Here is a 14,894-nt window from a genome sequence, read left to right on the forward strand (position 1 = left end):
ATCAACTGAAATGAATATTGAATCTTCTTGTGTAATGCGGGGCTCAGGGATCATTTCTGGAGTGACCAAGAACAGTTTTTATTCAGCACAAACAAGCAAATGTAGGTTGGGAAAAGGCAGAAAAGAGTATTTAGTTCAGACAGTGCAACAACTGCTTGTGAGCATGAAACAGAGGAGAAGCAGTGCAGAAAACCTGTGGAAAGAAAACTTACAAATAACTTAACAAGCAGCAATACCATGCTTTTCCACTGCTGAGCCTAACCTTCTCATTACACAGACCCTACCCAAAATTCAGCCCTGTCTTCAAATTCAAGAGAGGACAGCTGAGCCCTGCCTTGGCTCTGCCTTTCCCCTCGTGTCACAGAATCACAGAATGTTAGAAGTTGGAAGGGACCTCGAAAGCTCATCCAGTCCAACCCCCCTGCCAGAGCAGGATCACCTAGACCAGGTCACACAGGAACACTGGGTTTCAGTGAGCTCCCAGCCCTCCTGATGGTGGCACAAAGAGAAACCGCTCGGGATCTGCTTGTTTGTTTTTTAAGAAATTAGTCTCCCTTGAGGAAAGTAGTTTTCTGTTGTAGACAGCTGACTCATAGATAAATTAATTCAAAATCTATCTTGTCTGCTTTTTGGCTGCACCTTTAGAAAGAAATACTTCATGCTCCAGTGAAACACTGCCCTGCAGTGGGAGGAGGAGGGCAGGAGATCAACTTGGCAAAGTGAAGCAACAGTCTCAACTGTCTCTCTTTTGATCTTCAAAGGTGGTAACACTCAGTTTGGAGTTCACTCATCTATGCTATGGCTACCTACTTCACAGTGCATAAGGAGGTAACTCCATTTTTCATTCCAGGTTTTTAAGTGACTAAGGCCAGAGAGAAGTACATACAAGTCACCATCCTCACTTAACATTTCAGGAGAAATGGTTGAACCTGTGGGAAACCACTATGTTGTAGCCAGACCTGTGTACTCGGAGAATTTATTCAACGAAGAGCATGAGAAATTGCACAGATACCATAAAAACTTTTGGGATCACCTGAAACTGTATTTTAGGTAAGTTTTTTGTTTGCTATTTTTTTTAATAACTATCTAAGAAACAGCCCTAACTGCCCAAATAGCACAAACTCTCCAACAACATGAACTCCATCCTGATTCTTTCCTGACTCAGATGTCAACAAAGCAGATGAAAACTCATTAACTAAATGAAATGTCAGGTTTTTCTGAAGAATTTTAGCTGCTGTTACCCTTAAAAGCCTTCCTATAGCTGTACCCCAGGCAGCTTGTCTTTTCCTGGGTGCTTGGCGGCACAGACTCCAGAGACATCTTATTGCGGACTTTCAGTACTTAAAGGAGGCTTATAAGAAAGCTGAGGACAGACTTTTTCTTAGGACCTGTAGCAATAGGACAAGGGGTAATGATTCTAAACTAAAAAAGGGTAGATGCAGACTACATATAAGGAATAAATTTTTTACAATGAGGGTAGTGTAACACTGGAAAAGGATTCCCAGATATGTGGTAGATGCCCCATCCCTGGAAATGTTCGAGGTCAGGTTGGACAGGGCTTTGAGCAACCTGATCTAGTTAAAGATGTTCCTGCTCATTGCAGGGAGGTTGGACCAGATGGCCTTTAAAGGTCCCTTCCAACCCAAACTATTCTATAATTCTATGATTCTATGAATATTTTGGTTGGAAGGGACCTCTTGAGGCCATAGGGTCCTCCTTGAAGCAGAGCTGGCAGAGCAGGTTGATAGGGGCTGTGTCTGGGTGTGATTTTGACGACTGGCAACCTGAACCTGAACCCTCTGCCCTTCATTTCCCCTCCAAAGACAAGCTGTGACTCAGCCAAGCTGTTCACCAACAAAGCTCTGTCGTCTTGTGTCTTGACAGCTGCTCCCCACAAAAGGTAAAAAAAATTGCCTTGCGTTTGTTTCCCATCGTCTCATGGCTGCCAGCGTACCGCTTCAGGGAGTGGATCCTGAGTGACATCATCTCCGGCATCAACACGGGGCTTGTGTCTGTCCTGCAAGGTATCTCTGGGAAATGTGTGCTTGGACACAGACTGCTAGGCCAGGTGCAAAGGAACAACCCATAACACGCAAGTTACCTTCCTTGGGCCTCTGTTCTTACAGGTCTCGCCTTTGCCTTGCTGGTGAATGTCCCCCCCAGTTATGGGCTCTACGCAGTATTTTTCCCTTGCTTGGTCTATTTTATCTTTGGCACATCCAGGCACATCTCAGTGGGTAAGTTCAGGCACACTGCACTCACCCCTCCACCTCACTAGCGCAAAAGTAGGTGCTGCCCTTGCTGGTCTCTAACAAATGCCTTGTGCTGCTCAGGTCCCTTCCCTGTCCTGAGTCTGATGGTGGGAGGAGTCGTCGTCAGGCTGGTCCCCGATGACAGTACTGGAAATGGCACTTCCACGAATATCTCTGCAATAAATGAAGAGAGGGTGATGGTGGCTGCATCTGTAACTTTCCTTTCTGGGGTTTTTCAGGTTGGTAAACACATGTATGTGCATCTGCACCTGTCTATATGCACATATATGAATAGATAGATGGTGGATTGACCTTCCTCCTTGTTTTCTGCTGTTGTAGTCACCAAAGTAATTTTCTTCCCCTTCACACATAAATGATCTTGGCTCACTGATTAGGGGACATCCACTCCCCTCCAGTGACCAGGCACTGATCCATGCTGCGAAATCTGTGGTTTTACCCAGACCTGAGCCTATAGCATACACAGCTGTACCCCACTTACAGCAAAAAACCAGTCTTCTGGATAGGAGAAAAAGTAGTTGTGAGAGTAATGTGAACAATGCAGACACACCAAGGGGAATAAAAGCTCTGTCTCATAACAGTAAAGTATTTGGATTTGTCTGTTCAAAAAAACCCTCAATTTCTTCTTCCTTCCTACTATAGAATTCCTACAGTTCCTTCCTTCCTAACACATGAATATGTTTTGTGCTTCATGAAACACTGGTACCATGTGAAAACATGGGTACTGAAAACCCTAAGACTAAGGAGGTTTATTATAAAATTTTATATTTTATAAAATAAAAAGAATAGGTTTTAACTGCTCTAGCAACAACTCTTACTAGACTTGTGCCCTCTGTTGCTAAATCTCAACTTCTGTTGCAAGTCTGGTGACAGCATATTCTTTAATCTCTGGATGTACGGAATTAGATGGGAATCTTTGTTTCCATTAAATATTGTTCTCTTTGTTGCAGAGATTGCTTAAAAGTACAAATGAATCTCACTGACATGTGGTCATTTTGCATTTCAGCTGCTTCTGGGAATACTCCAGGTTGGATTCATCGTTATTTATCTATCCCAATCATTAATCAGTGGTTTCACAACTGCTGCAGCTGTCCATGTTTTGGTATCTCAGCTGAAATTCATGCTTCAACTATCTGTCCCTGGATTTAATAAGCCTTTTGGCATCATCTATGTAAGTGCTAAGCGTTCATTATTTGCTAATGCTATTGAAACCTGCAATACGTATCTGGCCATGTTTCACAAGACAATCGTAACAGAACTCAGCATAGAAACAGCCAAACAGGAGGAAACACAAGAGAAAAATATGAGAGATATGCTATTAGTATATGACCAATCTTTAAATTTATTACCGAACACCAAGTTACAATCTGTTGGGCTAATTAGATATTTTCTATTGTGTGTTGGTATATTTTAATAAAGTATTCAACGTTGCCCCAGGCATTTAATTATTCACTTTTTCTGGACTGATATTATATATATTTAATTTGGGTATGACTCTGTGAGAGCTGTTGGATGAGAAAGAAGGAAGGAGAAGGATAGGAAGGGAGGAGTGGAGACAGGCACCTGCTCAGTAATTCCCTCATTCACATTTCCTGTTGCACATGTGCGTGTTGCTCTGACTCTCTGTCAGGAGGAGGCCAAGAGGAGAGAGTCAGGAGCCAGTGGAAAGGGTCTTTCACAGATGCTTCTGTCATTTGAACGATACACATGCATATTCATCAGGGCTTGCATCCCACATCATGCCACAGGAAATAAATCCCAAGCACCGAAATCCTTAGAGCCATTGCGATACAGGCCCTTCTGGAGGGGATAGAGCTACTATGCCAGGGCACTGCTATTTCTGAAACACCACATCTCTTCTTGATTTTGCAGACTCTGGAGAGCATTTTCAGCCAGATCACAAAAACAAACATCGCTGACCTTGTCACATCCCTTGTTGTCTTGCTTATCGTGTTCGTGGTGAAAGAAGTGAATGATCGATACAAAGCAAAGTTACCAACTCCCATCCCGATCGAACTCATTATGGTAACAGTCACCTCTCTTTGATTTTGCAATTCCTCCATCACTATGGTGGTACAGGAAGCAGAGTTTTATCTATTCCTTCTCCTGTTCTGCGTTAAATGATGGGTTATCTTTTTACCTGTAAGGAAAAATTGACAGAGTTCATGAGCTAGTTGTGTAACTGTTCTTAACTGAGTACACCTGTAGTGCTTAAGATGTTATAAACTATGGATTTTTTCCTGGGATGAAATTGGCTCTAATACCAGCTGGCTGCAGTTCTGGGGCTGGGTCCCCTCTGCACCACACCTGCAAGTAGCCGCTGAAGTCCTGCCGTCCCTGGCCAAGCACAAAACAGTTTTGCCCTCCAGCAGCAGAGGCTTTTGCCAGCCCTCCTCACCCTCCTAGAACAGCAGTGGGGTGGGGGAAGCCTCACACGGGCAGCAAGCTCCTAAATTCCTGAAGGATGTTGCTATAGGTGCAGGTGGTGCTTGTTTTTCTGCAGAGTTATTACAGCACCTTGTTAGAAAACACCTGATTTATTGGGTGAGAATTTCTGTGTTGTTAATGAGATATTCTGATAAATTGTACGTTCTGGTGTGTTCTCTGTGTGATTTATGAATGTAAAGCCATACCTGCAAGGTGGTTCAGGAATTATATCTGAACAGAAAAGTGATGCACAGACTTAGGGTGTGATTCTGCTGCTGCTGGTGTTGAGATTGGGGGGGTGTGGGAGAGGGAAAGAAATGGTTTTAAATAGTCTCTTCATACTCTTATTTGAATGTCCCTAATGGTCATTGGGTTTATTATCTTTCAGACAGTCTTAGCAGCACTGATTTCCTATTTTGTTAACTTTGAAGAAAAATTTAATGTTGCTGTTGTCGGAAAACTAGAGGAAGGGTAAGTAATTTGCTTAAAATTTACCAGTGAAGCAAAATGTACTTTTCATTTTGCCAGTGCTAAATCAGTTCAGCTTTGCATTTTGATTAAAATAATCTGCTTCATTTTCTCTCGGTAGGTAAATAAAAATGTTGCTCTCTGCCATTTGAGGAAACACTTTCAATAGGTAAAAGCCACTCACTAGAGCATATTTCCCACAAAAAAAGAATACACTGTGGCATGAAATAATTCCTGCTTCATTTTCTAAGACGGCTATTGAGCAGGAGGTTGATGTTTGTCCCTTTTACTGAGCTACTCACTCCTGAACCCCTCCATTTCCCTTGTAGTACACATGTGGTTCAGTAGCCACTGGCAGCCCTGGGAAGCCACGAAGACACTGCGCAGTTCTCCTGCCTGGTCACCTGGGGGCAGCCACCAGCATTGCCCCAGGCATCACTGTCCTCTGGAGGCGGAAACCTCTGGTCCTTTATGAGTATATCCACATAGAGGGTATATACCCACATACAGAGGTATATCTATGTACAGAGTACATCCAGCTATGCCAGGATTTTCTCATAAAGAAGTAGTAGGTACACGTTAAGTTAAAAAGAGAGAGGAAGACATTTCCTAGGACAGCAAGCAGACTGCAGCCATTTACTCACCAGCACACTCTCGATTGTCACCTGTAGCCCCAGGGGTGTTCATGCATGAAGTTGGCAAAGAAACAGCTATTTCTGTTCAGGAGTCTCCATTCTTCAGATTTCAGGTCACTGGGGGGTAAAAAAAAATGGATCCCAGAGAGGAATTCTCTCTGGGATCTGCAAAAGCCTTTGATCAAAGGAGTAGGAAATGGTAAAGCTAAAGCATCTAGCAGATAGCCTAAGAGACTGGTCAATACCACCCCACTTAGTAAGTATTTGTTTAGCTGTCCTAGCTGCTTCAACGAATCATGCAGGGATTTTTTTTTTTGTCACAAAAAAAGTGAATCCTTGCATGTGCAAATTGCCTGTGCAAGGGCCCCAGTGCTGTGACAGATCTTACATTCATGCTTAACTGGAAGGCAGAACCGTGCATGCACCTCAGACAAAATAAGCTGTGGCTGGTCCTGACCAAGGAAATGAGAACCTGCAGAGACACAAGCTGAGCTGAGTGTGGATAAACAGAGTCCCTGTTCTGATCAAGGATTCCCTGAAGTTTTACAGGGTTCAGATTCTCCATTCTGCATTGCATCTCTCCAAAGTGCTCAGTATGAGCTAAACACCACCTTGCTCGCTTGCTTGACATCTTGTCTCCTTAGGCATGCCCTTAATGAGTAGATTTTTCTGTCTTACAGATTTCAAGCACCTGTTGCACCTGATGCAGATATCCTCCAAAAGTGTGTTGGCGACAGCATTTCCATCGCAATTGTTGGGTTTGCAGTAGCCTTCTCTGTGGCTAAAGTGTATTCCATCAAGCACGACTACCCAATAGATGGCAACCAGGTAGGAAAATAACACAGAAATTAATACAGTACATTTGTCAAGGGAAAATAAGTAATTTTAGAAATTATTTGCCTTGTAAATATCTGTCATGACCTAGCTTTTAAGAACAATTTCTTTTGTTTTTATTTCAGGATCTAATTGCTTTTGGGCTGGGTAACATAGTTGGTGGATCATTCAAAGGATTTGCCTCCAGCACTGCTCTGTCAAGATCAGGTGTGCAGGAGAGCACAGGAGGCAAAACACAGGTATGGAAAACAGATCATGATGACATTTAATGCCAGAAAGCTCTTTTTATTTTTTTACTTTTTTTCCCTTGGATGACCATAATGCCCTCAGCCACTTATTTGTGGTGGAATTGTTCTTTCATGCAGATTGCTGGTATAATCTCAGCTGTCATCGTCTTGATTGTGATCTTGGCCATTGGGTTTCTCCTGGCACCATTACAGAAGGTATTGACTGGTTTTACCTAGTGCTTCCTCTGCTTGCCAAAGACAGGGCTGCTCTGGGAGTCACTGGACTGTTCAAAGGCTTCAGTGGGAGCAAAATGGGGTTTTGCAAAGTTTGATTCTTCTGATCTGGGAACCATGACAGGGAGGACCACTACGTATGGTCCCTCAGAGGGAACACAAGCACCCAAACATCACAGCACCAGCTTTTAGGTGCCACAGATAAGTTGGATTTGCAACCTCAAGTCAGGCACCTGCTCTGCACCATGGCTGGGAAGGTTGCAGTGCGACTCACAGCAGTGACACAACATGAAGAGATGCCTGCCCTTTCAGCTGCACTTTGGCTCTATTTATATGATTTTCTAAGTCTTAATGTTCAATGTTCACTTTGCTTACTTCAAAATTCAATATGTATTTCGGTCTTTTTAACAGTCAGTCCTTGCATCTTTGGCTCTTGGCAACTTGAAAGGAATGCTCATGCAGTTCAAGGAAATAGGCATCCTATGGAGAAAGGACAAGTATGACTGTGTAAGTTGAGTTGCACAAGCATTCAGGAAAGCAGTATTCTGGGAAAGTCACCTATTATGCTAATTTGCTTACAGGTTATCTTTATTTTTTACACCTGCCTTACTTCACTAAATGGAAAGTTCAATAGTGGCATGCCTTTTTTACTTTTATATCCCTCGCTTATGTTTTCCATTTTGTCCCACCGATTTTGAGTTGATTCTCTCACTCAACTTAATTTTCATCCATTTAATCAAAATCTATTTAAATACAGCTCATTATATATAGTCAAATGTAGGAGGCAGTTGTGGAAAATGACAACATACCCTGTGCATTTGCTAGACATTCAGGGACACTTTCTCGTACCCATGCAACACATTAGTGGAGGTTACACAGTAAACAACAAGTCAAGACCATGGTTTTGAAGGCTTTACTCCAAATTGTAAAGATCGTGGCTGGAGGGCAGGACTGCTTACCTTTGACACTCAGAAAATTTAGGTTTTTGTCTTCCTTGTTGGTCAGTTCTCTGTGTTCCCAAATGATTCCAGGCCTCAGTTTTCCCAGCTACCAAAGAGTTATTTACCACATGAAAATTCTTTGAGGTCTGTGGTTTAAAATACTCAGTATTATCTAGTCATTTGTGTTTATCAGTCAAGTACATTCACTACACCTACATTTGCCTGTTTGGTTATCCAAAGCGTATTTATAACTCTCAGCTTTACCAGGATCCTGATTTACTCATAACCTTGCCTTTCTCCTGGAGTTTGATTGAGCATTTAGTGAATCACTCATAGGAGATCCACACTTCTATTATTCTAAGCCTTTATTGTATAGAAATTGTCATCCTTGGAAACACTCCTGGGTGAGTCTGGCCCTATTTTACAGGAAGAAAGAACAAAGTAGGAAATGTGAAACCCTTCACCAAAGGTGGGTGAACAGCCTGGACCAGACCTGAAAAAACAATCCAGATGTTGCTGCTCCCACCCTGGGCTCACGACCCAGATTTTTGATGTGTTTGTAACTGCTGCCATTCACATTTACAGGTTATATGGGTGGTGACTTTCTTAGCTGCTGTTTTTCTTGGCCTGGATATTGGGCTAGCAACTGCTGTGGCATTCCAGCTGTTGACCGTGGTGATCCGCTCCCAGTTGTAAGTACTTGTTGGATGTGATGAAAAGATATCTCAGGGCCTCCTGTTATAAATTAATTCCCCCTGTACAGAGAAGGCAAACAGCCCTGTGCTGTGGTCTGTCCAGCAACTGTGTACGGAAAAGCCATTTACAGGTGTAAACCCTTGAATGTGGGTCCTGCTTCAGTCTGAAGAACTGGAGCTGAGGTTGCTTTTCCTGATCCTTCCTTTCCATCAGGTTTCAGTATGGGGCAAAAATAACTGTATGTGTTTGTTTTTTCACAGTCCAAACTGCACCGTTTTGGCTAATGTTGGGAGAAGTAACATCTACAGGAACAGGAAGGATTACACCGATGTAAGAAATGTTGCTTTTCTTTGATTTCCTGCTGCATTTGTGTTTCTATAGCAGACATCATTACTGACACTTTTCCTTCATTGTACAGATCTATGAGCCAGAGGGAGTGAAGATTTTCAGGTGCTCATCTCCTATCTTCTTTGCTAATATTGATTTCTTCAGAGAGAAACTCATCACTGCTGTAAGTGTCTGGGGCTGTCATTCAGAACATGAATTGCATGATTCATTAAGGTGAATAGGATTTCCTAATAATTGCTATATATGCAGTCAGTCCACAGTTCAAAGATTATTTTTTCATTAATTATTCAAATATTGTTGCCATTGCTGGAATGCCACATGTATGCACACACACATAACAATGTATATACATATTTTAAGTCCTTTAGAAGAAAGTAGTGCAAATATAGAGATTATAAGAGGACATTATTTTATTTTATTAGTATTTATATTATTTACACCCCATAAATGCTAGTTTACTCATCTTGCCCCAGAGAACTTAACCTCAACAGTCAGAAGAAAAGCTGAAAGAAATCCCATGATCAGAGTTTCTAATTTCTTCCATGACAAACTGGATTAAGGCAGTCAGTCTTTCTATAGCCAGCATGGACAGACAGGTCCCCTGAGCCCTCGCTGTAACAGAGAGGCTCGCCATCCCCAGACTGAACCGAACTTGCAAAACAAAGATGTTGTAGGGTGTCTATTACCAATTGCCCAGCAAGGATGTAAGCACTGATGACTTTCTTTATAGGCAATTAGGAGAAACTTCAGGGTCAGTAACCCTTTTCCTTATGAGACATCTCAACTTCCCAGACATCAGCTGGGAATATCATGCTGCTCTGACAAGCAGGTCTTGGAAATTCTTGAACTTTGTAGGAGATGGTAACTTCTTGTCACAGGTACTTAGTAAGCCAACTAGGAAAGATGCCCTCCTAGGCTTGCTATTTGTGAATAGAGGAGGATTCATGTGTCACAGGTTGCTGTCTTGCCCACAGCGATCATGAAATTGAGTTTTATCTCTTCAGTGTAATAAAAAAATGGACAGCAGAGTTGCTACCCTTGACTTCAGGAGAGCAAACTTTAAGGTACTGAGTGAGTTATTTAGCAGAGTACACTGGGAATTTGGTTTTGAGTGTTTGGGAGTCTACAAATGGTGGTCAGTCTTATTTTTTAAATTATTCAAAGTGCTGTTTTTGCAGGTTGGCTTCAACCCACTGAGAGTCCTCAGGAAACGCAATAAAGCTCTGAGGAAGATCAGAAAGATGCTGAAGAAAGGAGAGCTGCAAGTGACACCCGTACGTAAGGCAGCTCCACCTGGGAGGAGTTAGGCAACCAGTTTCCTGGCTCGACACGGCAGAGAAGTGCCTCACAGGCTCCTGCCCTAATTGGATATGCTATTCTCCAAGTTGTCACTTAATGACGTGAATGAATTTTAAAAATAAGATTTTTAAATGGCCCTCACAGTTAGAAGCTTGCAGCTGTACCATGGGCAGAGCTTGTATGTGTCCACTGGAGCTTTGCTTGGCAACAAACGGCAAGATCAGATGTCACAGAGGTGATGTTTATGCTGCATTAATGTTAGGATAAAGCTGGTTTTCTCCCAGCCAAAATCCTGCATGCTTTTTGGTGACTTGTTCCAAAACTGTGGAGTCAAAGTATATCTGATTAATAACTTTGGGAAACAATAAAAAGCAGTCATAAACTAATTATGATAATGACTAAATGACTGATGAAAGGAAAGCCAACATTTCCAAACCCCTCCAGACAAGGGACAGACAGAACTTTTTCTAGTCCAAAGTGCAGGTGGGTCCTGCTCCATCTCACGGGTACATCACCTCTGCATTGCCACCACTCTGGCCCTTTTGTAAGATGCACTACTACCCTGGCTGGGTCTTAAAAAGAAGTATTAATTATGACACTTTTCTCCGTCAATACAGAAAGGCTTGATTTGCACGGCTAACCATACATATGAGTCAGATGAAGAATTGGACAACAACAGGATAGAGGAGCTGGACCAGCCCACCAACATGACAGATTTGCCTGTTCAGATCAACTGGGGCGCTGACCTCCCCCCAGGTATCACTGTGCCCCGGGTTGACATCCACAGCATCATTCTGGATTTCTCATCAGTGTCCTTCCTTGATTTTTCTGCCATGAGAGTCCTTCAAAAGGTAACTGTAATTCACAAGACATACAGTAACCATATAATAGAAAAACATACGAATGTGGTTACACTTGAGGGATACGCTTGAGGGAAGGGATGGCACCCAGAGAGACCTTGATAGGCTTGAGGAGTGGGCCCACGTGAACCTCATGAAGTTCAACAAGGCCAAGTTCAAGGTCCTGCATCTGGATCAGGGCAATCAGCAGTATCAGCACAAGCTGGGGGATGAAGGGATTGAGAACAGGCCCAAGCAGAAGGACTTGGACACAGTGGTGGATGAAAGATTGCACATGAGCTGTCAATGTGCCCTTGCAGCCCAGAAAGCCCACCCTACCCTGGGCCGTACCAAAAGAAGCATGACCAGCAGGTCAAGGGAGATGATGCTGCCCCTCTGTCCTGTGACTCTATTCTATCATTCTAGCCCGCTTCTTAAAGGCATTCCTGTATGGACTGGAAAGTCAACAGCAACCTTTATGTTTATGTTAATTTTAATGTACATTTTCCATAGAAAAAGTTAAGAAAACAGATTAAGTAATCAATCTAAATTTTCTTGGAGTTACAGTGTTGGCTGTGGCACTCTTTCTTTACCTCATAAGATTTTTGGGAAGCTTTACAGAAACGTACATATGATATATGGCTTTAAACACTGGGCAGGGAGTTGGAACTTTGGAGTTTCAGTTCTGCTCCTGCTCTCACTTTCCTGGATGACCTTGAACAAAGCAGTAAGAACAACATTTCAAACAGCAATAGCTGAAGGTAACAAGCTAGACCCACATAGATCCATGCTAGATCCATGTGTAAATTTATTTCCACAGGAACTAAACACCTGCCTTGTCAGTGGGAACTGTAGTTCTGCTTGAATCTCCAGTTATAAAAATCTCTCCAGAAGCTTTTGAAGTCTTAGTGTTATCCTGTGTGAAGTAGGTACAACAAAGCCATACAATTTATGATAGATCATCATTTTCACTGTAGGCTAAATGTATGTAATACTGCTCCTTTTCAAAAGGATCAGCCATCCCTGTCTGCAGCCACGTGAAGAGACCACCCTGTCTCCAGGTGCAGCAGAGTCTGAGTTTAGAGCTGCTTATCACTGTTCAAAATACAATCACTATCTTAAAGTGGTTTGTGTATTTGCTGTGACTAATTACCATAATGATTGCTGACAGCAAAAATAGAAGTGTCTAAATGGTACCTATTTCTGGTTTAACAGACTTTGAAAGAATTCGTCCGGATCAACATCGACATTTACATTGCAGAGGCGCACGGTGAGTACTTTTCCTCCAGCATCACTGCAGATGCCTTGTCCCACTGCCTTCCCTGTCCATCACCGAGCACAGCTGCGGAGGCTCACCCCAGTTTCCCCTTTCAGTCTCAGATAACAAACAGACCCATCTGAGCAGAGGCATGATCCCTCCCATGCTGAACCCTGCAGGGTGGGACCATGCACAACAGCTTGTCTTACCCACAGCTGCACTGTGCTGTGCAGCCCTAGTCTGCAAGACGTGTTATCGGGCTTATTTAGCCCTTAAATAAGAAATGGGGCTCAAATTCCTTTCTGCCTGGCATCGAGCAGTCCAGTACTGATGGGCATTTATCTGCCCATATAATATTTTAGTGAGAGGAGCAAGGCATCCTGTCCACATCAGTAAAGAGGAACCCATCTGCCCTAATAAATAAACCAGTGCAGTATGCCAGAAATTCCTGTGTTCACTCAGTGGATACACTATTTATTAATTTTTAAGGCCTGCAGGTCACTTTGTCCTCTGATTTTTGTTCCCCTGCAGAGGGCTTCCTGGACAAACTGGAGAGATGTGCATTTTTTGATGAGGAGATTAAACCATCCATGTTTTTCCTCACCATTCATGATGCGGTTTTACACATTTTGATGAAGAAGGACATAGCCAGCTCCCCCAAACTAAAACTCACTGAGGTAACACTACAGTTTTCATTTTTCATTACTTTAATGCCTTTGCACTACTCACAGGCACTCAAGCATGCCCTGCATTGCCAGCCATGTCTATATTTAAAAAGTTAATTTTTAAAACTCAGTTAGTCTCCAATAAATTTGGAGAGTAAGAGTGGCCCCTGGTCCAGGTGCCTGGTAAACCACTAGTGAAGGAGTGAATAATTCCCACTGGAGACTGGCCTGACCATGGATTTCACTTGAAGCCACCTCCTTGGGAAGGATGTAGTGCAGGGTGAAATCCTGGCCCTCCCATCAGCTGTCCTCTGTCATCACCTGTCTTGTGGGAACTGCTGCATATGCTGCAGTGTCTCTTGCAAGGCAGACTTGATGCTGCTTGCACATAGGTTTCCCAGACCTGTCTACCTTCAAGAGGAGTGCTAAAGTAATGCAGATAAATTATTACAGCCAAATCTGATGTTGGGATTTCTGGGAGTGTTCTTAAATCAAAAGCAAGAAAGGATCTCATGTATGTTAAATCTGCTTAAAAGTACCAATCCTAGAACACTGTTCACCTGGTAACTGCCTAATCCCACTTAGCTGAAATGACCCAGCTCTTCTGCACTGACCTGGAGACCTGGTGGGAGGCATAAAGGGCTGACAAGCGAGAGCTTCCTTTTTTCTAGGTCAACTTCCCAGGTGTGTTCCAGAGATTTAAAAAGCAAGACCTTCTTCAATGTGAAAAAGGAAAAAAAATAAAAGAGACAAAAAAAACAATTAATTTCCTAACCCACTTCTTGTGTTCATTGTAGGAGAAAGGCAGCAGAAACGACTGTATCATCCCCAGCAATGGACTGCGCAGCCAGGAGCCCACGGTAAGGCCTTGTTTGTGGCCGTCCAACTGTAGGAAGTGCAGCTCCAAAAGCTGCTCACGAGCACTACTAAGTCAGATAACAAAAGCATCTTCATCCCCGTGCTCTTGCGTCAGCCCAGGGCAGGAAGTGTCCAGACAGCTTATTGATGGGATTTGACTTAAGGCAAAGCTGTACAGGAGTCAGAGGTGTGGGGCTCTGCTCACCAGCCTTGCCTTGCGCACTGAGAGTCTGCAGAGGGAAGGTGGGCAAAGGCCACCTCAGCAGGCTCTCCCCTGGTCTCCTTGCCTATCACAGTGACGAGCTCACTGGTAGAATGCTCACGGGACAGAGACATCAGCATTAGTCCCATTTATCTAAATGTCTTGGGCAGAAGGGGAGTCTGGAGGCAGGTACAAGAAAGGGACACACACACAGCTTTTCATCATGGACTTAAAGGGAAGGGGAGCATCCAGCACACAGCAAACACTAAGGAAAAAATGTCAGACTACAATCTTCTCACATAAATGCTTTAGAGGAGCAAATTCTTACATATCACTCACCAGAGGGCACCTACCATGGTTATTCCTTGCAGAGGCTGACATTTATTTCCTTTTGTTTCCTACAGATTCCAGTAGAAACAAAATTTTAGATTTAATTTTCTACACATAATTTTCTCCAGCAACGTAACATCACGTACGGAAGATGAATGCAGGTGCAGTGCTAAGCATGACAACAGAAGGAGATTTTTAAATACCTTAAGAAGGATTTACTGCATCTGGTTATGTTAACCCTATTTGCATATACTTGTACATATATCTATTATTCTGACAGTTCTTAGACAACCTGTACAGTTACTAAAGAATATATATTTGAAATCTTGTAATTTATAGCACTATCTAATAGTTGGGAGTGAT

The 14,894-nt window shown here is 42.9% G+C and overlaps 1 protein-coding gene across 1 annotated transcript; it reads left to right on the forward strand.

The window, feature by feature from the left end:
• Positions 1 to 919: 919 nt before the first annotated feature.
• SLC26A3 (solute carrier family 26 (anion exchanger), member 3) lies at positions 920 to 14,629 on the forward strand. The gene is made up of 20 exons (XM_010185557.1): positions 920 to 1,050; positions 1,885 to 2,024; positions 2,127 to 2,237; positions 2,334 to 2,491; positions 3,277 to 3,441; positions 4,143 to 4,295; positions 5,086 to 5,168; positions 6,481 to 6,628; positions 6,760 to 6,873; positions 7,000 to 7,077; positions 7,507 to 7,602; positions 8,622 to 8,728; positions 8,993 to 9,062; positions 9,151 to 9,243; positions 10,259 to 10,354; positions 10,997 to 11,230; positions 12,434 to 12,488; positions 13,008 to 13,153; positions 13,942 to 14,001; positions 14,606 to 14,629. Exons 1-20 carry the CDS (start codon positions 920 to 922, stop codon positions 14,627 to 14,629), a joined length of 2,262 nt encoding a protein of 753 aa, XP_010183859.1.
• The last annotated feature ends 265 nt before the right edge of the window (positions 14,630 to 14,894 follow it).

The sequence above is a fragment of the Mesitornis unicolor genome, unplaced genomic scaffold (assembly GCF_000695765.1).
Source record: "Mesitornis unicolor isolate BGI_N332 unplaced genomic scaffold, ASM69576v1 scaffold15410, whole genome shotgun sequence".
NCBI lineage: Eukaryota > Metazoa > Chordata > Aves > Mesitornithiformes > Mesitornithidae > Mesitornis > Mesitornis unicolor.